We start from the raw sequence: 23488 nt of genomic DNA on the forward strand, positions 1-23488 counted from the left end.
CTTTATGTTTATCGCTGTGTTGGTGTTTGGCTTAGTGTCGCCATGACATTACTGTTTATCGCAAATACTACTCTTTAATTTTACAACACTGAGGCCAGATATCTCAATGTTATTCATAATTAAATAGGTACTCAATGTCCCTTATAAACTTGTAAAACGTTTAGTCAAAAGATTATAATAATTGGTTAAATATTAGGTGGTGGTATTTAAAACCAAACCATTTGTTGCTGAGTCAGTTAATTTAATTTTCTTAATTAATTGTTTTAGGTTAAATTATTCTTTATTGTGGGTTGTCCTACATAATATGAGGAATAATTTATTAGTTAAAACAGCTTTGAAAATTTGACGTAAAAACAGCCTGCTGTTCTGACAACAAATCATTCAATATTTTCATATCTGTTTAGTGCAATATGCAAGATATGAAAATATATTTTTTTAATAATAATAATTATATCTCTCTGCAACACACTTTCTTGTACGTCGAAGGAACGTTTGGAAACGATGTCAGTTTCTACCACGTCTGCAAAATACAGAAGATGGTTCTACAATTAGTCTTTTAAACCTACATCATGAGCACACCCCACATATACACCATCACTAATATACCCACACTTTTACACCATCACACAACACAACCAAACTAGGCTTAGTTAAATAAATTAAATCACAATTAGTTAAATGTATTAAATACTTTTTTTTATTTGTTCCCTTTTGTAAATCTTTTTTTAGGAAAATGTGTCATGTATTCCATCTTTGGCTAAATTTTCAGTGTATTTGTTTGTGATTATATATAATTTATGTTAGCTGTAGGATTACGAAATAAATAAATATAACAAATATCTATTTTAGGTTAATGAGTAAAAGAGTAACCCTGTGAATAAGATCCGTTAATCCGTTATCCTAAATATCTAATGTAACCGGCCTAATTGTACTACTATGAGCTAGCTAAATCTCATGAAATAGCTATTAACTCTAAAACAAGTACAGTAGCTCCATAAATCATAACGCTAATTAATAGTTTGTCGGGCTTCGGGTCTTTGGGTTAGATTTGGAAAATTGTCAATGGTTTTTAAAGCTTACGTTATATTTCATTTTTTTTATATTTTCCTGATAGAAACAACGTGTTGCTTTATGACTCAAACAATTTAAACATCCATTGAAGTATTTAAAAATATATGAAGGTTTACAATTTGGCGTATGTTTTTGTGTACGTCGTTTTTTTTTATAGAACACGGGGCAAACGGGCAGGAGGCAATTAACTTGTTAGCAAAGCAACACTTAACTTAAATACTATTATTTAATATCTTTTAGCGCATTTTGAGTGTTTAATGTTTGTGAAGCAATAAATACTGTTGCTTAAATCAAATGTGAAACAGCTTTACTTAACCTCGATATTTTCCTTATTTCTTTCATAGCTAGAGTATTTTAACTCTTCAAGTTCATGTGATGAACAAAATCTAAAAATTATTTTTCACAAAATTCGGACAAAAATATTCATGTAAAACATTTGCTCTAAAAATGCTCTCTCGTGAAATTCCACGCCTATAACGAAATGTTTAATCTAAAAATCCACTTTCCAAATGCTTAATACGAAAAACCCACTCACAGTACAAAAACATACTACAAATATTTCACAAACTCAAGTTTCTCTCACGTTAAGTCCACAAAATAAAAGTCAGAGTGGATTCAGAAACATTCGAATAAAGAACATTTTTGAAATGCCCACGAGCAATCAACTTTTCTAATATGGCAGTGCGCAAACATCAATTTAATACGAATACCCTTTATTGGCCCAGAATTACTTCCTATGAAATCTTCGTACGAGCTTTACTGGGATCAAAATTAAACGGTCAGTTTATATAATTGCCGCTTTTATTGAACACTTCAAGTGGAAATGTAAGGTATTAAAAGAAAAATTTGCAGTAAACTACATTATACACTGTGTAATAACTTCAATTACGAAATAGAAATTAAACCCTAGTTTCGATGTGAAAGGAATTTTATGTATTTACATTTCGTATGTAGTAATTTTAAATAAACTTTTGCTTTTGCTTAATCCTTTATATATATATGTATATATAGAAGCGCAGGTTGGTAAGAGAAAGATAAACTTAAAGAACTTTATTTCTCATTACTACAAGATATTTTATTTACATGAGAAATTAAATATACATAATACATAAAAATGTACCTAATAACTAACCTTAAAATTTAATAATTAAAAATTATTATTAAAAGTAGTCCCTTTAGGCAAGGTTCCGAAGATACTGGTAGCGTTCCCCCTTTGAATATCTAGACTAATTCTATATAATATATTTTATATTGTAACTTCTTTGTAAATTAAATATTACTATTTTTATTTTATTTTTTACATTATAAAAACATGCAGTTATTAAACACTAAACAACATTTGAAAACCTGAAATCCAATAACATCTGTACATAGCATTTTAGTGGCATCTTCAGTACTGGTTTACCAAATATTAACCATTACATACAGTAGGTATACAATATTAAACTTAATGACAAAAAAATGAATTAATTGAAATAAGTAATTTAGGTTGCAAGTCTTCACCGTAAATAATGTTTTTAAATTCGTAAATACTATTGGGAAAAATATCAATATCTACTATGGCAAAAGCCCCAATAGATGTTCATGTACCAGTTTATGATCACTCCATGTATTTCTTACTACTAAACGAATTCATCCAATAGCATGTACTTTTTCTCGAGCTCCCTTTCTCACTCTCTTTCAATCGGTCTCAATCACTCTCTCCCTTTTCTTCGACAAAAACACTGCACATCTTCGTGACGATAAACCGAAAAATGCAAGCTTTATTTTAAAAAATTGGTTGCCTGTAAAGTTGGTATACGGGCGAAAGTTTTACGTGACAACGACTTTGAGTGGTAAAATAATTTTAATGTGAATATTCATTCGTATAGTAGGAAGAAGGATGAAATAATAGTAACAATTTAAAACATTTATTTATACAAAGAATTATATTTAAAACATTAATTTATACAAAGAATCTCGCACTGAATTTCATATTAACAAAATTTAATTTTTACCTTTACACATACATACGTATTTATATACAAATATACATACAATAACTTGCAATACATTTATAATAAGTCTCTCTCGCTCTTAGGCGGGCTAACCATGCCCGAGTGGAAGGGACGCGTGCCTCTCACTCGCTCTCATTGTGAGCGCATAACGTGAGCGGAGCGTAACGCAGTTTCTTGAAGTGTCACCCGGCAAACCAATTTATAAGACGTTGTCACGTCAAAAATCTAAACACATTAAACATCTAACTAGTGTAGCAGGTAGATAAAAATATAAACAGAAAACTGTTTCTCTCACCTACTTTTAACTGACAGTCAAGTACCTCATACCTGTCCGTTGTCTTGAAACTGGCTTGGCATTGTGCCCCACGCCTAGACTATGTTTTAAATTTTCATATATCTTAAGTAATTAAAAGGGATTAACAGATGTGCGCTATTACATGCCATGTTTAAGTTTAAAATGCGTTTGCATTTTAATTATCTTACGTTTACAATACGATAAACAATATGGTATATATTATAAATAAGTAAAGAATTGATTTCTTAAAACTATTATCTGAATGTATACCCAGTATTCCATGGTTTCCCAGTTAAAAAAGTTTCCTAAATTGGTTTATATAAAAATTAATTTAGAGAATATTCTAATAATTATATCCGTACATTAACATACGATTATTTAATTTCAACGTCGATTTTGTTAAATTTGTTCTTTCAGAAGAGATATTTGAAAAAAAAAATCCAATTATTTAGAAAAGTCCCAATTACTCCCGGGAATCATGAATTAACAAACTATACATTTATTGTATCCAATCGTCAAAACCAACGCTTCTAAAAAATCGCGGTAAAAGAAATGAACAGCAAGCCAATAAATTTTTTTATTGAAATGCAATATTACATTTAATTTTTTAATTTGTGTTTTAGTATAAATTTAAACACCGGAAACATAAAGCTTTTTTATGTAAATAATCAAGTCGTATAATATAGTCGTTTTGCGTTAGCAATATTGTAAACTTCCGTAGTAACAAAGGCATATCAAAACAAAGCTTATAATTAGAATGTGGCCAGCTAGATGCGATTCGTTATTGAAATATTTCAAATACCGAATGTGGACCACGCCAAGCAAATATGCCTTTATAATGTGAAAATTTCGTGCAAATATTAAATAATACAGGTATTTCAATATTTACGTTATATGCAATAAATGCTAACAAACATTTATTTTTAAACAAAATATTATTTGTTAGTAGAATGAGAAATATTTTAATACTCTTTCGATTGGTTATCGTTATTTAGATCGTTAATCGTTTTACGATTTATATATCGCCTTCCCGGTTGCCACTTAGGTGCGGTTGATTTAAGTCATCATAAATTTCATTAATATCATAAATTTAAACATCTATGAAATTTAAACATTTAAAAAAATTTACTCAAAAATGTGTCCGTTTCATGCCTAAGATTGAAAATAACACAATTATATTTAAAATCATATCATCGGTAAAATTAACAAAGTGATATAATTTTGAAGTTTGTACATGTATCATATTTTACGAATTCGAAGTTTTATATTAAATAATACCAACGTCAAAGGTCGTAATGAAAGAACGTAATAAAACTGTCATGATTAATTAAAACGTAGATTTTTAACTACGTTTTCATCCATGTAGCTAGTAAATTGTTTGCAGCCTCGAGCTATGCTTTTTATTTTATTAAATTTAAATATTCACACTCTTTCACGTTTCATTTGGTTTAAAAAACCCGCGGGCGTCTTCCTTCCTGTTTTATTTTCTAACCTGGAGCTTGAGTAGGTAAACTTTTTATATTCGAGTGCTGCTTAATTTGACTTAGGTTTTCTATAAAATGAGTACGCCTAAGCGACCGCGACAGCAAAATAATTCATCATGTGCATTTGCACTTGACGCATGTCAATTAATACATACAAAATTTCAGGAGCAAATAAACAAAAACATTTTTATTGACATTTAACACCTTTTGTCTTCAGTCACCGTGACCACGCACGCTGTAATGCACGCGAAACGTCGGGTAAATATAAATTATGTTTAAATATTCATAATTTTACAATAATACATAACTTTAATCCGTTAAAAAGTGTTTCCTTTAAAAACATTTTTTTATAGAACAGAAGCAATTACCTGATGTTAAGTGATACCGCCGCCCATAGACACTCGATGCCAGAGGGCTCGCGAGTGTGTTGCCGGTTTTTTAAGAATTTGTACGCTCTTTTCTTGAATTGACCCTACATTACAATGGCAATAAAATTATATGTCAATTAGTATAATTACACATATATAAAACTGGTTTGAGGTTGCCTAGTTCCATTAAAATCACAATGACCTCAAAGAGAAATTTTAGCACAGATTTCGTTTTACTATTGTTTTCTGCACGGAATGAACAAAAGGATATTGAATCAGAAAAATGTTAAGGCATTCCAAGTTCTTTCATTAAGCCGGATCTTAGACGAGGTCTCCCTTTATTTGACTTTTTTACTTTTTCTAACTTTAGGTCATAGCTGTGTCTCAATTCAGCTGATGCTTAGAGAAAATATTAAGTATATATATATAAAATCACGAAGTTTGAGTGTTTGTTATTAGTTTTCTTTTGATCATCCTTAATTTTGTTTTTGATTATTTATTTAAAGTATAAAGTATAGAGTAAAACATTCAGACAGTGCAATAATGAAATGCAACATTGATTGTGAAGTGATTTTTAAAAAGATACAAAATCAGCTTTAAATATGTTGATCGAGAGTAATGAATACATAATATATTTAATACATATTTTCAGAAAGAAACTAAACGTTTTAAACTGTTGTCATGTCATGTCAAAAGCCATTAAATAAAATAATCGCTTACAGTAAACTTTTTTTATATAGAACACGGGGCAAACGGGCATGAGGCTCACCTGATATTAAGTAATACCGCCGCCCATGGACACTCTCAATGCCAGAGGGCTCGCGAGTGCGTTGCCGGCTTTTAAAGAATTGGTACGCTCTTTTCTTAAATAAACCTAAATCGAATTAGTTCATTAGTAATACTTTTATTTTTGACTACGTTTTATTTCTTTTAAAAATAACTATTGTTCGTGTATAAATAAAACCTCTAGTGTAATAACCCATTTATAAGAAGCTAACGAAAGCTGATCTCAAAGAATCATTTTTTCTCAATATCTGCCTTAGGGTCGACTTTGTAATAAGAAACGAGTGGCCTGGAGGCCATTTACCGCCCCTCAAAATTTACACAAGCGATATTTCAAAACATCTACTCGATTTCCATAAAATATTTAATATAATTGACATGTGAAACTGATATTTATAATGTATCCACGGATTAATGATAATACATATTCCACGAAACCCCAAAACCTTCCCCAGCCCTACAACCAGGACAAATGGGATAAATTTTATATAACTAGACTGGCCATAAATACTAACACATTAAAAATTTCCATTTTCAACTTTTTAATGTTTTTGAATTTTTTGGAACAAGTATATATTTTTTAAATTTCTTTTAATTTTTCGCCATTTCTCATATTTTTAAGTGGCCATTATCAAATTACAATAAGGAATTGGCTGTTAAAGAATCGCAGTGATCGCCTTGCACAAAGTAAGTATGGAGCCGTCGGTCATATTCCAGAAACTTCAAACGCTTGGTATGTATGAGCCGTATGAATATCGTACTATTAACAGATACAACAACACTTTATCGAAGACCAGGAAAGATCTGGGCGGCCGTGTGCTGTTAGAACTGCAAAAGCTGATAATGCTGTTAAAGCCAGATTCTGTAGGTTATCATAAACAAGACCTGAAGCTCGGTGCTTGTCGTCGATATACAGGACATGCCTTAAATAAATAAATAAATAAATCAATAAATATTTACTATTCAAGAGAGTGGATCGATCAAAACGCCTTATGTCGCGATAGGCAGGTGAAAACCACAGTAATATTATCTTTACCGATTAAAAAAAATCACAGGGAACACTACAATATGCAAAATTATATAGTTTTCACTCAAAGTTCTAACTAAACTTCTTAATTGGCTGGAAAGGTAACAAAACTACATTTCTGTGAAAAAGGAGTATTATATACGGCCAATGTGTATTAAGATACAGTCTCCATGTTCCACATCACATCTTAAGTAATAAATAATGATAACATAAATTAAAAACAAAGATTTATCTCAGATCCTCATCAGCAGGAGGCATGGTGAAATAGGATAAGTGACCGTCATCTAGCCCATAAACTCTTTAGACTTGAAATTGTGGTCAATTTTAGAGGACAATTATGTCCTCTAAAATTGACCACTATCTAAACTCACAACTCACTATCTATCTTTGAGTCTATCAAAAAATCTTTCCTGCAAGCACTTGCGAAGTTTTCGCTTGGAAACAGTGCGAAAATTCGTGGCCAAACAGATAAAAAACTTGTATAAAATAATGTGTAAGCTACAAATTGTAATATATTCTGTTGTGTATATATCTTTATGTATCGGTAAAATCAAAAGTCTAAGATTCAGCGTGCATGATTCAAAATGAAATCTAACTTACATTGTAGGTTAGGTTACTAGGTAACTAGTTAGAAATGATCCATACTACCCCGATATTAATAATATCATATGATGAAAACCACATTACAAATAAATTTGAACTGATTAATTAATTCAATCAGTTATAAACATGGAGGATGCTAATGAAAACTGATTTTCACCAATGAAATTTACTTCAGATAAATGGAGAGAATTCGATTGGTATTATTTGAGTACTCTTGTGGAAATGGTTATTGCATTAACTCTGCTTTATTATGTTTGTAAATTTATTTAAACAGCATATTTACGTAAAGTGGTACTATATACATTTTTTACGCAATATAGGTATTTTTTAACTAAACTTCTATTTCCAGTAACTATAATCTTATATTCACTTTTGTTTTAGGAATGAAATAGAAATAGTTTTGCAATAGACGCATTTTATGAAGATGTACGATGTATTGGATTAAATTATGATAATTACTTTATATATCTCTGGATTTTCGGAAGTAGGAAATTTTAGAATTAAAAAGAAAGATTCACTTCTAGAAATCATAAAAAATCCATAGCTCATATAACAGGTAAAAAACATATTTTCATGTGTAGATCCCAATTTAAAAGCTATTAGTATAATGCCATACACATTGAAAACTTAACAATTTATCACAAGGTGATCTTTGTGCAATTTTATTTCAAATAATGTATGTTTACTGTTTCTCGTGGTTGTGACGGCGATAAAGGTTCGTTCATTTAGGTTATTAAAGCAAATTTGTATGAATTATTATTCAAAAGAGTTCAGATCCCACAAAAAAAGTAATTAAACATACATATAATTAAAGTTTAATTCTTTATCTGTTGATCATTCAGTAAAATCTTTTTACACACACCCATATTACGTACGTGTATATATTAGGGTAGATCGACGGTAAAAACATATCGACGCATTTGAAATTAACGTTGTATTATAGTTAAAATAAAAACCAAAGCTCGTTACGGAAAGATTCTCGTCTAATAAAACATCTTGTTCTGGTCATCTTATTAAAGCAACAAAAGAAAGAACTCAAAGATAATTTAATAAGGAGCGTAAAGTTAAAAATGAAAAGAAATTTATCATACTGAAATGAAAAGCAAAGCTTTGAATGTATTTGGCGGATCTTTGTGTAATTAATTGAGAAGTGGTTCTTCACTGTTATATCTGCGTTGAATACTTACCCTAAATTTATTTTTTAATTTAAACACAATATTTTCATGTGAGATTTTATTTAAATAAATAAATTAAGCTTACCATATAATACTATAAATTCAAAGGAACAATCCCAATAACGTAGCGATCACGTTAACACCTAGGCACTTTAACTTATCGTAGACTTGCTACGACGCGAACGAAAGCTTCGTGTGCCGTAGCGCCTCGCGCGTGCGTTTCTCACAGCGATAAGCTTACACTGCAAGCTCAACCGGCTACGCGCCTCCGACCAGTGCCGATCGTAGCCGACTGCACCCGAGGTATAGAAAGCGTGATTGATAAGAGGCTATACGTTGTATGGTGCAGCTTGATATCAAATGTAATGTGAGATATGAGATTCAAAGCTTTGTTTCAAGCATTGTGACGAATGTTTTAAAGTGACATAAGAGCTTTTTAATTCAAATCTTTTATGAAAAATACTGTTGGTCTTTACTTCAAGATGTTATGACGTTGTAAAACTATGTTTTTTTTAATATTCACATTTGACATCGCTTACGCCAAGTCTTTTAGATACACGAATCTTACGAAATGTTAAAACCAATTTGATAAGTATGACCACCTCTGACGTAGTCTATCGTGAATAACTCGGATTTATTATCGGCGAAACAAACAGTGTAGTGTTGATCGCCTACTTATTAAAAAAATAACTTACATCCTCAGTAAATAAGAATCTTCAGGTAAGTTAAGACTCTTAGGAATATTGGACATTAATGCCAAATACATAATTTTAATAGTAATTTATGTATTTGTTTCTTCGTTATTATAAAAATACACGATAAATTGTTCGTCCTTTCGGTTCTTTTTTTTATAGAACAGGGGGCAAACGTGCAAGAGGCTCACCTGATATTAAGTGATACCGCCGCCCATGGACACTCTCAATGCCTGAGGGCTCGCGAGTGCATTACCTGCCTTTTAAAAATGAAATGTAACTTACATTGTTAGGTTATTTGGTAACTAGTTAGAAATGATCCATACTACCCCAATATTAATTTTATCATATAATGAAAACCACATTACAAATAAATTAATAAATAGTCTAAATAGTTTAAAGTCGCTGAAAAATTAGAAGATTACAATTTGATAACAAAATATGTTTCATACTACATAGTCGCATAAATAAAAAAATTATGAACATTTAAACCCAACACAAAAAACTTATATAATATCTCCTTTCAGAGAAGCCCTAACCAATCTATGATAGTAACAATAATTGGGTGTTACCATGGAGTCATATTCCAATCAATAATTTGAGAATATTAAGTTTATTATCTCCAACAAGGGTTTAGGCTCGATGAGATGGGATTAGTAAATTGAATCTATTTGATACATTTTCATACCATTTCCCCGATAATAGTTAAAATTTTCATAACATTTTACCATAGAGTGAAATTAGTCTGGAACTTACATTCGTAAATTAATTAAGTTAATGTATATAGTAAAAAGATAATGATACGCTTAAAATTATAATCCTTATGCATTCTGCCAATGTGTAAGATGCAAAATTAAACAAAAGAATATCAAATGAAAGTAAAATAAAATAAATAAAACAATGAAAGTGTTTTAAGGAATTATTTATTAATCTGGTGAAATATTGTGTATGTATACATTTTACTCGCCTTTAATCATTTTACACCTGACCTTATTGTAAGTATGTTTGAATACAAAGTAAATATTGTGTGAATAAGTGATTTTCTCCGATATCTATTATATCAGAATAAAAAGAGTGGTGGAGAGTTTATTGCCAGGTCTTCTCTTCCGTTCTACCACCTTGATTTGAGAACTGGCAGTAAATGTAAAATTAGAAGCATTTAAATACATTAACTTTCTTTTTTTGACGTTCATAAGTGTACATTATGTTACCAACATGAATAAATGATTTTGAATTTGAATATTATTATATTGGCAATCAAGACGTGGAACTCTCAGCCTTTTTATTGCCAATCCATTTTTATATAGACTGAGGCCAAATGTTACTGCGTAAACGGTAAAACGTCACTTAAAAACCAACACATTTCACAAAAATAAAAAAACCTGTCAACGAAATATATGTATAATCTTTAACAATTTAATTTTTGAAAAATTAAAACTTATTCTCTTCTAAAACTTTTTATCAAAGCAACCCACACGTTAATCACACTTTTTCCAGCCATTGCATAATATAACGGTGTAAATTTTGTCACAATTTCCGACAAAGTCCCTATTAAATAACTTAATATCGTTAGTTATGTAACGGGTGGCCGGTACGAGGGAGAATCATTTAGTTTGGCGCTTCTGAGTCATTTGTGTTCATTAGATAGTCTCCAATAATGGAAACGGCTATGGTATAACGAAATGGTCCCGAAAATGGGACAGGATGGCACTTAGTGCAATGCGGAGGGCACAGTATTCATGAATATATGTCTCATAGAATAGTCATTCAAAAGGGCTAACGTTTCTATTACACGTAGGGGCATTTGTAACATGATTTTGAACACTCTATAATTGAATCAACGTGTATTTATTTATTGAGTTTTATAATACAATGTAGGAAGTAACATATAACCGTAAAATTATATATGGAAAGTGTAAATCTAAACAAAAAAAATTAATAGGAAAATATGTTGCTAAGCGCAAAAGTCACAGACTTCATATTATTGAGTGAACTCTGGAGATATTGTTTATAAAGAGATAAGTGTGATAAATGTGAAAAAAGAAATTAATTTTTTATTACAGAAAAGTAATAGGCTCTATGGGAAACCATAGCAAAAATTTTGTTCAAATAGATAGGCTAAGTATAAAAATAACATATGAAGGCTAAATGAAGTTTTTTGTATAGAAATATACAATGAGTCGAATTTTATCAATAGTAAATTAAAAACATAACTAGGAATAGGGATACGGGATTAAGAGTTATGATTGCCTTTGGTACTAAATCATATTACTTTCCTGGTTCACCACGATGGTTCGATTTGTAAATTGTTTACACCACGATGGTTGTATTTGTGTGTGTTTTGTTTTTTTTACGTGTTAAATAAGCACCTACGACCTCATGGATGAAACGCACGATCAAACCACTAGACCACTCCCATACTTATCTAAACTCTTTTTAATTCAAACTGAAAACTCCCTTTATAAATGTATACGTCATAGTAAATAATATAAGTAAAAAGAAGAAATACAAGAGTACAGTGTTTATGTGAATAGAGAAAATAAATCTCATACATTAGTCAAATTATGTTGGCGGACAGTTATGTGGTTTTCTTCAGTTTTGATGAAAGCGCTCAAAACCGCGTTACATACGGGAATGTATATGTAAAAGTATATGTATTTAGATTTTGTAAGTAACATATTTTAACATCATTATCTTGTTCTAAATTTCCCATAATCAAAGTGAAGTGTAATTATTTATGATGGTCCATACTAAAAATTTTCTTTAGACATAAATATCATAACTGTTATAAGTAAAATGTTTACACCAGTAAACAGTTAAACGGCATAAATATATCTGAAAATGCTCAGATTATCAGGAAATAATCTAATCGAGTCAAATAACCGTTGATTACTACTACTACTACATCTATTACTTTAAGGTGATAATTTAATTAGATTTTATTCGATTTATTTTATAATTAATTTATTTCATAATTTAGAATCATTACCTAACAAATAAAACTACGAATACTGTACGACCAATCAGAGCCGATGAAATACCTCAAGGCGCCATTTTGACTTTGGAAATTGTGTTCAGGGAATGCAGGGTAGTCCTTATTGAGTATTCAGAGGAACAATTTGATGATGAGACGTTGGGTCTATGTGATTAGTGGTTGAGTAAGTTGTGATAAAGAGTGAGATGCCTTGAACCCGCTCCTTGTTATAATGTAAGTTAAAAGGAATCAATCTAAATCAAATACTGTACAATAATTATTTGTGTCTTTTGTGCTCGCATTTTACCCATATGACTAACTATTCTAAACGCGCTTATGAAGATGTCCATAGCGATGGATCTACGATATATTTCTCCGTATATATTCTGTAATTTTATTTTTGTAATTTAATATTCATTTTAGTTAACTATTGCTTCCGAATTTTAATAGCCAAACTAACACATTTTTCAAAATGTTTCCATTTCTTTTTGATTTGTTTGTATACGCTCATTACGCTTGGTTCATTCGAAAACGAAAATCACCACGAAATCCCTAGGAAATCATAAAAACATAATCACAAATCATACTTAAGTGCATCATTTCCTAGATTTCAATTTAGCAAAACATTAATAGTTCCAAGAAGGCATAGATGTCTAATAAAGAGTCAATATCTTTGTCGCCTTTCCTAATAAAGTGATTTTGCGGTGGATATTGTGAATATAAATAAATCAAAACCCTAATTAAATTCAAATGTTGAACAATAAAAACAAAAAGCTTCGGTTTGCCATTACCCTAACCACAGTACGCTATAACTTAACTAGATTTTTACGTGGTCACGTTGGAAACGTCAAATATCCAATACAGCGAAAAAGATTCGAATTCACATAATAAAACGATCGGGCAATGCTTGGATAGAAGCTAATGGCGATTCTACATATATAGTTTGAACTCTAGTGTAATGGCTCTTTCAAATGCTACGTGCGGTCTCAATGTATTACTTTTTATTATCAACTGTACGAGATGCAGTAAATGGATGGTATTAAAACTGGTTTAAAGCGAATTAGAAGTTCTACACAATCAGTCGAGTGCAGGGAAAAATTAGATTTTGCTTTGTAACTAGAATTGTAATTGTCGAAACGTTTGATGAATTTTTTCTTGTTATTGTTCAAAGTTATCGTTATATCGTTAACGTGAGTTATTGATTTTGCTTTGAATTTGACAATTGTTCTAATTATCGGTGATAAGATAGACTATCAGAATCTTATGAAGGACTAGCTGCCCCCGCGAATTCCGTTTCTCTTTAATGAAAGCCTAAAGTTTCTAGCCTACAGTTTAAGTACATACCAACATGGAACATTTTGCTATGCTACCCCAGAGACGGTTCGGTATTCCGGAATGAAATCTTTTTAGGTTGTTCTGTGACTTTTTATCGATATGAACCTCAGAGTTCATGTCATAAGCTTTTAATTAACAAGTAAAAAATAGGGGTTAATATATTTTTGTATGCCGTATCATTAAAAATTGTCTAAAAAATAAATTATTGGACTGAACACCTCTTATCGTTTAGGGGTTTGAAAGATAAATAGGAGCCATAAACATAATATTATATGCATAATAAATTTCATAAGAATCGGTCGAGCCATTTCGTAGGAGTATGGAAACTAGCACTGTGTCACGAGAATTTTATACATGTACTAGCGGATCCGACAGACGTTGTCCTGTCTACACGTCTTTAATTTCAAAATTTCAATTTTTAATAAGCCATTTTGATGAAAATTATTATTCAAATGTTATGACAATATCTAACGATCCAGCACATGGTCACACACGATATAACACAATGATAACAAAACTTTTTTTAAATTTCGGGACAGACTAAAATTAAAATTCAAATATTATTTAAAATTTGACACTGCGATGGTAGCGCCGTCTATCGGATCCAATGTAAAACATTCCAAAATCAACAACAACTAATAAATTGAAAATTAATTAAAAAAACATTGTCCAGCGGACAAAATTGTGAATCTAAACCATTCCCAAATCCCCTTGAACACACACAAAAAATTTCGTCTAAATCGGTCCAGTCGTTTAGGAGGAGTTCAGTCACATACACACGCACACAAGAAATATATATATTAAGATAGATATTGATTTAATATGAGAGTGTCAAATATCTGTATCGGAAAAGCCCTTGTCCCTTTGACGGAGGTTTTGGGAAGTTTGAAACCTATAGAGGAATGATGTTGTTTAGTAGGTATGGCCTCACCACATCCTCTACAACCTGCTTGAGGGCATTTTTTCATTTTCTGTTGAACTCAGTTTGACATGATAGTGTATTTTAATAGCGAGAGCATTTTTATATACAATTTATAGTACGCATGTCAGTCTCGCAAAATATCATAAAAAACATTGAAATAACACATTTGTAATACGTAATTATGTCAATAAAATTCTATGACTGTTAAGAAATATATTTAACAGAAATACCCTAAAGATTTAATGGTTAATAAACATATGATTTATTGTAGGTACATTTGCCATAAAAAATTCATGATATAACATTCTTATTTGATCTTTGTATTAGCTTTAATAAAGGCGAAACAAGTAAATTTGGAGCTTAACCTTACAGGAAAGGTTGTTTTGTTTTATCTTTTGCAAAGTTAGAACCTATGGTTGCCTAGACGACGTTTTTATGTAATGGAAAAACCCTTAACAGGTGGCCCTGGAAGTTTCTCGTTTCGGAGTAATCCGGTAAGTGGGTCGTATAACAAAAAAAAATACAATCGTGTCGACACCAGTCTCGTCAAAATTGTGTAATACATTCCGTTACTGGTAATAGCTGGATCCATGTGTTCTCTCGCGGGAAGTGGAGAAGGAGGTGACGTAGCTGAAAACCAGTGGCGGTAGGAAGCCGGTGAAGAATTCGTCAACGTAATAACGTACGCAGATTTACATAATCGTAAGTGAACCCCTTAAAAATAATAGTAAATAAACGTATAATATTTTTATAAGAAGATTCATTTCGTTTTCAAGTATATACAATGTGTGAATAATATGTGTACAGAAGTACAGTCAAAGTCTAAGTCAAAATTCATTTATTCATATAAGTAACAGTACATTTATGAACGTCAAAAAAAGAAATATTAAATGAATCTAATTTTACATTTACTGCCAGTTCTCAAATCAAGGGCGTAGAACGGAAGAGAAGAACTGGCAATAAACTCTCCGCCAATCTTTTTAATCGCCAAATTTTTTTTACACAATGTTTGTAAGGAGCTGCAACCATTACACCATGTTCCATATGACATCTTGAGTAACAACTGAATAATGAATTAAATTAAAAACATAGATTTGTGCTCTATCCGCAGGAGGCATGGTGAAATAGGAGCACACACTTACATACTCGTGAGAACAACACGCAAATACGTACGTTGACGTATTGACGATTTCCGATATAACGCTTATTTTTATCAATGTCAACAATTAAAAAAACAATGATACGTTGCCCAGAAGCCCAGCAATTTCACGATGAAAAGCGTTCCACTTAAAGATAATGAGATGTGAAGCCGTAAAAATGATATTACAAAAACTTTCTAAACAGAGGTCGGAGTATGTAATTATAATGAATAAACACTGTCCACTTTACGAGCCCTTGTGACATGTTTAATCTTAATAATGACATTATTATGTAGAATTATTTCTGAACAACCAACTTACTCTAAACTTATTTGAGGTATGTTTCACTAATTGAACTGTATCAAACTTAACAAAACACAACAAGTACTAAGTAGTAACATTACTCGACAAATTAAATTTAAACGTAAGATAAAGTCTTATTAACTGTTATTAGTAAACTTTTATTTATAATATTTTATAAGGTAATTATATTAGTTCAAGTTTATGGATATTCAATAAACTCAACCAGGGCAACATTGTTTCATTTTACTGTTATTTTTATATATGTTACATTATATAAGTATTGTATTGGATTGGATAGATTGTATTGAATCAAGTATTTAAGTATAAATATTGTGAAAAGCATACATAAATTATACATGTAAATAACATACAACCCTTACCAATACTTAATAATACCTGTTAGTGTACGTACTCATTACTTTAATTCTTTTATTTAATTTATTTTTTAATAAATTATTATGATTACTTTTCTATTTACTTATTTATTTTACTTTAATTTACAATTGTTGACAATAAACTTCTAACACGAAAAAAAATTAAAACTAAACTTAGTTTCACGTACACCAAGACTTACGATACCAATTAAAATAGACAATATACTTAATACTTGGATTTTTTTTCAATATTGACGTTCATGATGTTCATCATTACCTAAATATGGCAGACCGATTGCCACTTGGCAATATTAATCAAAATTTGTATACTTATAAATAAATGTTTTATAAAAGATAGCCCTAACAATAACCGGATAAAGCGAATAATTTAAAATAATAGCTGCCCTCAAATAACGACTCAAGTCGTATCTAAAGAACAGACCGCGATAACAAGCGCACCTTTACACGCTCGTGATAAATCCTTTGTGTGGTCTGAAGTATTAGACTTTTTTACTTTATAGTGAAATCTGTCCTTAAAACTTTACTATCAATTGCAACTTTCCTTGCCCTCCGAAATTGGAGGACTGTATAGATATATGGTATAGATTTCTATACCATATATCTGTATATAATATAGATAGCCATATAGATAGCTGCGCTTTTAAGGCAGTTTTTGCCGCGCACCAGCACTTTGTGGAACCCGCTGCCCACTGAAGTATTTCCGAACAAATTTGACTTAGGGTCCTTGAAGAAAAGAGCGTACAAATTCTTAAAAGGCCATCGCACTCGCGAGCCCTCTAGCATCGAGTGTCCATGGGCGGCGGTATCACTTAACATAATGTGAGCGTCCTGCCCGTTTGCCCCCTGTTATATAAAAAAAATACATTTCATACCAAATAAACTGATTTTTTTGAAGCCCGTGACGTTTTGGGTATCCAAGCCCAGTGTGTCAGTGAGAGTAAGTGTTCACAACATGGCTAGATAAGTGATTAAAAAAAATATACCGAATAATTTATCTTGTGTCGAATGAAATAACTAAACACTAATAAATACAATAATCATTACAAAACTAATAACCTTTCATCGTTGTAAAACACTTTTGTTTTTTCAAAAAAACTTAAAAATGTTCTTATAACTTGCACCTCAAGTGAAATGTCTTTAAAGACAATAGATATCTTAAACAAAGTATGCCAACTTTTGTAGAAAAAGATGTTGAGAGAACATAATAAAGATTTTGGGACCAGTGATTTTTCCAAAACCCTCTCGCTTTTCACAATTTCATCACGGAGGTAATTTGATTAGATAGAATTATAACATTAGTACCTATAATAAAATTTTATCAGCTCTGAGTTTTATAATACTTTTATTTAAAAAGTCGAGCCTAGAGTTATGTTACCAGCCTTCAAGACCCAAGTTCTGTTACAAACAAAAATGCTTTTTTTTAAATGAAGTAATGTATATAACATTACTATACTTATAAAAAAGAAACGTGAGGCACTCGGGGACTGCTGATAAAAAAAGCTATTGCATAGCATTTTTTATCAACCTATGCAATTATAATTGTTTATTTTTTTTTCTTTGACATTAATTCAATCTACCAGACTCAGAGTAACAAGCCTATATAGTCTGTCTCGTGTCTAAAAAGTATCACCACTGTGCCGGTCGGGTTGGGGGGTGTTAGGTTTTTTTCGTTACGGAATTTCTGGATTCGGTTCCACGATTCCACGCTCAAGGTCCGCGAAAAAATCTATGCAATAGCTTAAAAATATAGCTGCATGTTTATTAGTATTAAATCTTAGCAAAAAATATAAAATCACATTATATTCGAAAGTGCCACCTTTGGCTTTATACAGGCTTTTAATCAGTTTGGCCAAAAACGCACCGTTTCCAAGGGAAATTTTGGTCTGGGATAGTAAAAGGGCGTCTTCATCTGTTATAAAGTCCGGAACGTTGGTTTCAAGCCAGGCTTACTTAGTGCGTGCCTTGTGGTGCAAAAGGTGCAAAATCCTGTTAGGAAGTCCCTGGTATATATTTAAAAAGCTTATTGCTCTGAGGTTTCACAACTTGATCCAAGACTGATACTTGATATGTACACATTGGCACACACACACTGGCGTACACACGTCACACTCCTTGTTAACAAAAATATAGTTTGGTGACCTTTCCAACCACTTATTAAGCAGCTTCTTCAGAACTGTGAGCGTAAACTTTATCATTTTGCTTATCTACAATAAATGTTCTTCAATTGTGATTTTTTTTATCGGTAAAGAGGATATGTCTATGTTTTTCAGCTGCGTATGTGACGTATGCGACACAAGGCGTTTTGATCGATCCACTCTCTTTTAATTGTAAAGATTGATTCTAGGCATGTCGCGTGTATCGAAGATAAGCGCTGAACCTCATGTCTTGTTTTTTGATACGCGACAGAGTCCTAGCAGGAATCTTCTATTCTCGGGATAAAATTTTTTGCTTCCTAATGGGGTTTCGACGAATTCTGGCTTAAACAGCAGTAACAGCTTTCTAGTTCCAGCAGCACGCGACTGGCTCGATTCCTGGTCTTCGAGAGGCGAAGTGATGTTGTATATGTTGATAGTAAGATATACAAACATACAGCTGATAAAGCTTTTGAAGTGTCTTGAATTGGACCGACGGCTCCATACTCACTTTCACACTACATTTCATATTATAATTTAATAACGAATACGAAAAAATATGTGAAATGGCGCAGAATTGAAATAAGTTTTTAATTAATATACTTGGTATAAATAAAATAATTAGAAAGTTAAAAAAAAAGTTTTTTGTAACAGTGTTTTTAGACTAGTTATATGTATATTTAGTTAATAATTAGAGGCGTAAACAAAATGTAAGCAATCATCGCACAATTGAAGCCAAAATGAGACCTTTAGTTTTTACGACTCTCATAAACTGTGTCTTAGCATTCTCGTTTCCGATAATGTCCCATTACATAAGTGTCACTTTAATTCTTCAATAAGTCAAGATAGTCTTTTGTTAATACAGTTTTGCAACCCTACTAGCGCTAATTTTAGCTTTGGTTTAAACAATTTATTATTATTCATTTTTATTTATTTTCATTGCCTTTTTCGAAAGGGTAGATAGAGACCACATGGCCTACCATCCCATTTCGTATACTCATCCTGCTCACTTATCTCACTATTAGATATCCTATGACGCAATGCACACATCCTTCTTATCGCTCTAATTTCCACGGGATTATTGTGTTTCTATTGTTTCTCTGTCATTAGATGAACAGCCCTAGGTAGACAGAACAATAGCAATATTAAAATATGATAATAATAAGTATCAAATACAAAAATCAATGGGCAATTATTATTATTAGCGGTTGAGTGATACAAATTGATTATTTATTAACAATTTCATATACATGAAATGAACTTAAAAATTATACTACAACATATAGTTTCGCAATATGTGCATACATATTCTGTTTTAATTACTTTTCCGTACTGTAACCATAGCAATATATTATAACAATATTATGGGTTATTTTATTATATTTTAGTACACGATGTATGTTTATTTACTAAGTTTTTACGCATTAATGTAATTTGACATACTTACGTTACTGAACCTAACAAACATAACGATAATTTAACGATATTAAAACAAACAGTCAGACTCTATAGCCTCACTGTTCCTATAACAGTGTTTGTTTGTTTGATCCTACTGCCGCTTATTTAAGAGTTAAGTTGGCATCTGATAGATAGTATCTATCTATCCGGTGACCACAAAGCTGGTGCTTCCCTCCCTCAACGAATAATTATCGCAGTACAGCAAGACCAAGCTTTTTAAATTGTTTTAATTTTCCTTGTATTCATTTTGAATGATTTTTATTTCTACTATGTGGTTTAAGAAAATTGTAAATAAAATGTATATTTGTAAATAAACACAGGAACATGCCGTGCTGAATGATGATGAATATGGGGTGCTGTAAAAGGAACATGTTTGTACAAGGACTTATTTTCAAAAGTAAATACTATCGCCTATTAGCATGGCCTCTCCCCATAGACATGAGGTCCAGACACTGAGCTTACGGACATTTTTAATTTTCCAATAGACTACTAGTAGGTATTATTAGGATATTGAAGAATTACGTGAAACATTAATGGAATAGGCGGTCAGCGGTAAGCCGCAAAGTGATTCCTCTCCATGCAGTGTATGCATTCCAGTTATGCATTCCGTACACTATAAAATGACCATGTATGTTTTGTTGAAATAATGTGTGACCTAATGGACTACTACGTATTTGCGTGTTGTTCCGACGAGTATATAATGCGTTTTTCGATTTCACCATGCCTCCATGCTTTTTGCTGATAGAGGACCAATCTTTGTTTTTAATTTATTTTATTATTCTTGATTACTCAAGATGTCATTTGGGCCATGGTGTAGTGGTTGATTTAAAAATCGTGGCGGAGAGTTTGTTGCCAGTTTTTCTCTTCCGTTCTACGCCCTTGATTCGAGAACTGGCAGTTAATGTAAATTCACAATTAATTTAATTTTTTTGACGTTCCTAAGTGTACTTGTTTACCTTTTATATTTGTTTGTCATTGTTTATAGATGTGAATCTCTTGATATATACGTAACATGATTATAAATTAAGACACTGATTAAACAATAAAATTATTTTAAAACACCCATTTTGAATTCAAATAACTTGACCGAGTTTAGTGACGATTCAGAGAGCACATAGTGAATTTCGTATGTAGTAACTTCACATGAACTAAATCTTATTCATAGAGGCTTGATTATGTATATAGAGAGAGAGAAACTATAGGTAATGAATCTTTGCTCGGTTTTAATAAGACAAATAACTTGTATTTTAATTAAATGCAGAACGGGAGTTCAAGTGATCTCAATTCAAACCCAGGTTTTGCGGTAGACAAAACAGCACCAATATATCTAAACGTAGTTGCTATTTGTACACGGATAGTACACCAACAAAAAGTCGAATTAAAATACGCGTGTCGCATTCAACGACAACGGAATCTACTTTATTCTGTGTCTTTGACACGAATTAGCAGTAGGTTTAATTCCGTCCAAATTGGGAAAACACCAAATATTTGGGATTCCATTTACACCAACTACAAAGCAATAGAAACCATAGAATTTAATATATAAGCGGGAAAGGCGTACAATTCTACTGGCATTTTCTGAAATCCCTAACTTAAGTTATGTAGCGAAGATTTCAACTCAGAGCTGAAACAACGACATTTTATTCATACCTAGAGTTGCGAGATATTTTACGAATTTCCTAATATTTGAAACAGGTTTCTGTGCGCATTATTTTTTTTTTTAATATTTTAGAATGCTTACGTGAATATGCTATATTCTTTATAATACTTAATGTTTTCAGGTATTTTTAGCAATTATGGATTAGTTAGATAAATTAATTACATATGTATTACTTGCATAAACTATTAAATGACATATTGGTTTATCCGTGAATCATTAAATCAGACGTTTGCCAATTGGACATGAAAATTCGTAGATAATTTGAAATGTTCTTTGAGTGAATTGATAAATACTTCTCATATTGGCATGGCAGGTCCAACTCATGTATTTAATACAAGAATTTCCTGCACATAAGACAGAACAAATTCAAATGCCACAGGGACCCAACGTTTAAAATGTATTTATATGTTTTAAATAAAACAATAGGTTCTATTTATATTTACAATATATTAGTTTTTTTTAATTTAGGACCTTTTACAAACCAAATTGTCACAGCAAAAATGCAGAACGGAAACAGAAGTTTCAGTGTAGCTAAAATGTTTTATACTTATCATGGGAATTCAAGGATAAACAATAAGACAGTCTTAATAGTGAGTAAAAAAGACAAATATTTTTGCTCCGACCGGACACAGTAGTGCACTTAAGTAAAACAAGGTTGATTGATGTGAAATTCTCTTTTCGCGCCTTCAACTCTCAAAACTCTCTTAAAACTCTTAAATTTTAAAACTCTCTCGCAGTAAAGCAGAGTTTCGAAATGCAAACATACAATGCAAACAATAAAGGATTATGTATATGAATTTATGTATTCACTGTTTGTAAGTCATCAGTCAAATGTGTCTTATAAGTCAATCGTTTTTAGTTTGAATAAGCTCGTCCAGTCGCCTCTTGAAATTTGATTTCTATATGGCGTTGTAGAGTACGGGATACAGACAGATTCTCGCTACAACAAAAAATGCACTAATTGAACAAAAAACGCCGATTTTAAAGCGGAGTTTTTTTCCAACAACTCATAAACATAAATTAATTATTTAAACACCAATACTATAGTATACAATATAACTATAGTTAAAAAAAACTTTTTTTATCAATCAAATCAATAATCAATTAAAAAGATTTTTATATAAATTCATAAATTCATTTAAATAAATTGTTTTATTAGAAACACGTATAATTTAAAATAAATGTATTATTGTTGATATCTCTCCTACCATGCTCCACGCTCCGCGCTGTTATTTTTGTATCAGCTTCGTGACAATGAACTAGAAAAAACGCGGAAATACTCATACTAATCAACAGCACAACAATGCTCCCTAGAAACAAAGTACCTTCATCATTCAATCATTGTATATAGTTTCTAATGTCTGTACAGAAAAAACACTTTTTTGTTTCTACTTTTTTCCTATTACAGACAGGATTTTCAATAAGAATTCCTGATAGTTGTACATGTAGATAGTTTGGTACTTACATCTCGGCTTTGAATTTCGTGTTTCGTAACTCGTTCTTTTGATGGAGCTGCTTGTGTGATTAAACATTTTCACAGATTTTACGCTAACGCAAAAAAGCTTGAACCGAAACTGTGTTAAAAACTATGCAAATTCGTTTTTGCATGTCCACAAATAGTTTCAATACGCGTTGAATCGTATGTGAAAATCTGTGTGGGAGCGACCTAGACGCG

The 23488-nt window shown here is 31.3% G+C and overlaps 1 protein-coding gene across 1 annotated transcript in view; it reads right to left on the minus strand.

The window, feature by feature from the left end:
* The window catches only part of LOC110992790, an 82776-nt gene extending 59288 nt beyond the window's left edge, over window positions 1-23488 (minus strand). Inside the window, exon 1 of the mRNA XM_045631435.1 lies at window positions 23279-23488. Coding sequence (XP_045487391.1) covers window positions 23279-23345 — 67 coding nt within the window. The 5' untranslated portion in view covers window positions 23346-23488. The remainder of the gene's footprint in view (window positions 1-23278) is intronic.

The sequence above is a fragment of the Pieris rapae genome, chromosome 15, assembly GCF_905147795.1.
Source record: "Pieris rapae chromosome 15, ilPieRapa1.1, whole genome shotgun sequence".
NCBI classification, from domain to species: Eukaryota; Metazoa; Arthropoda; class Insecta; order Lepidoptera; family Pieridae; genus Pieris; species Pieris rapae.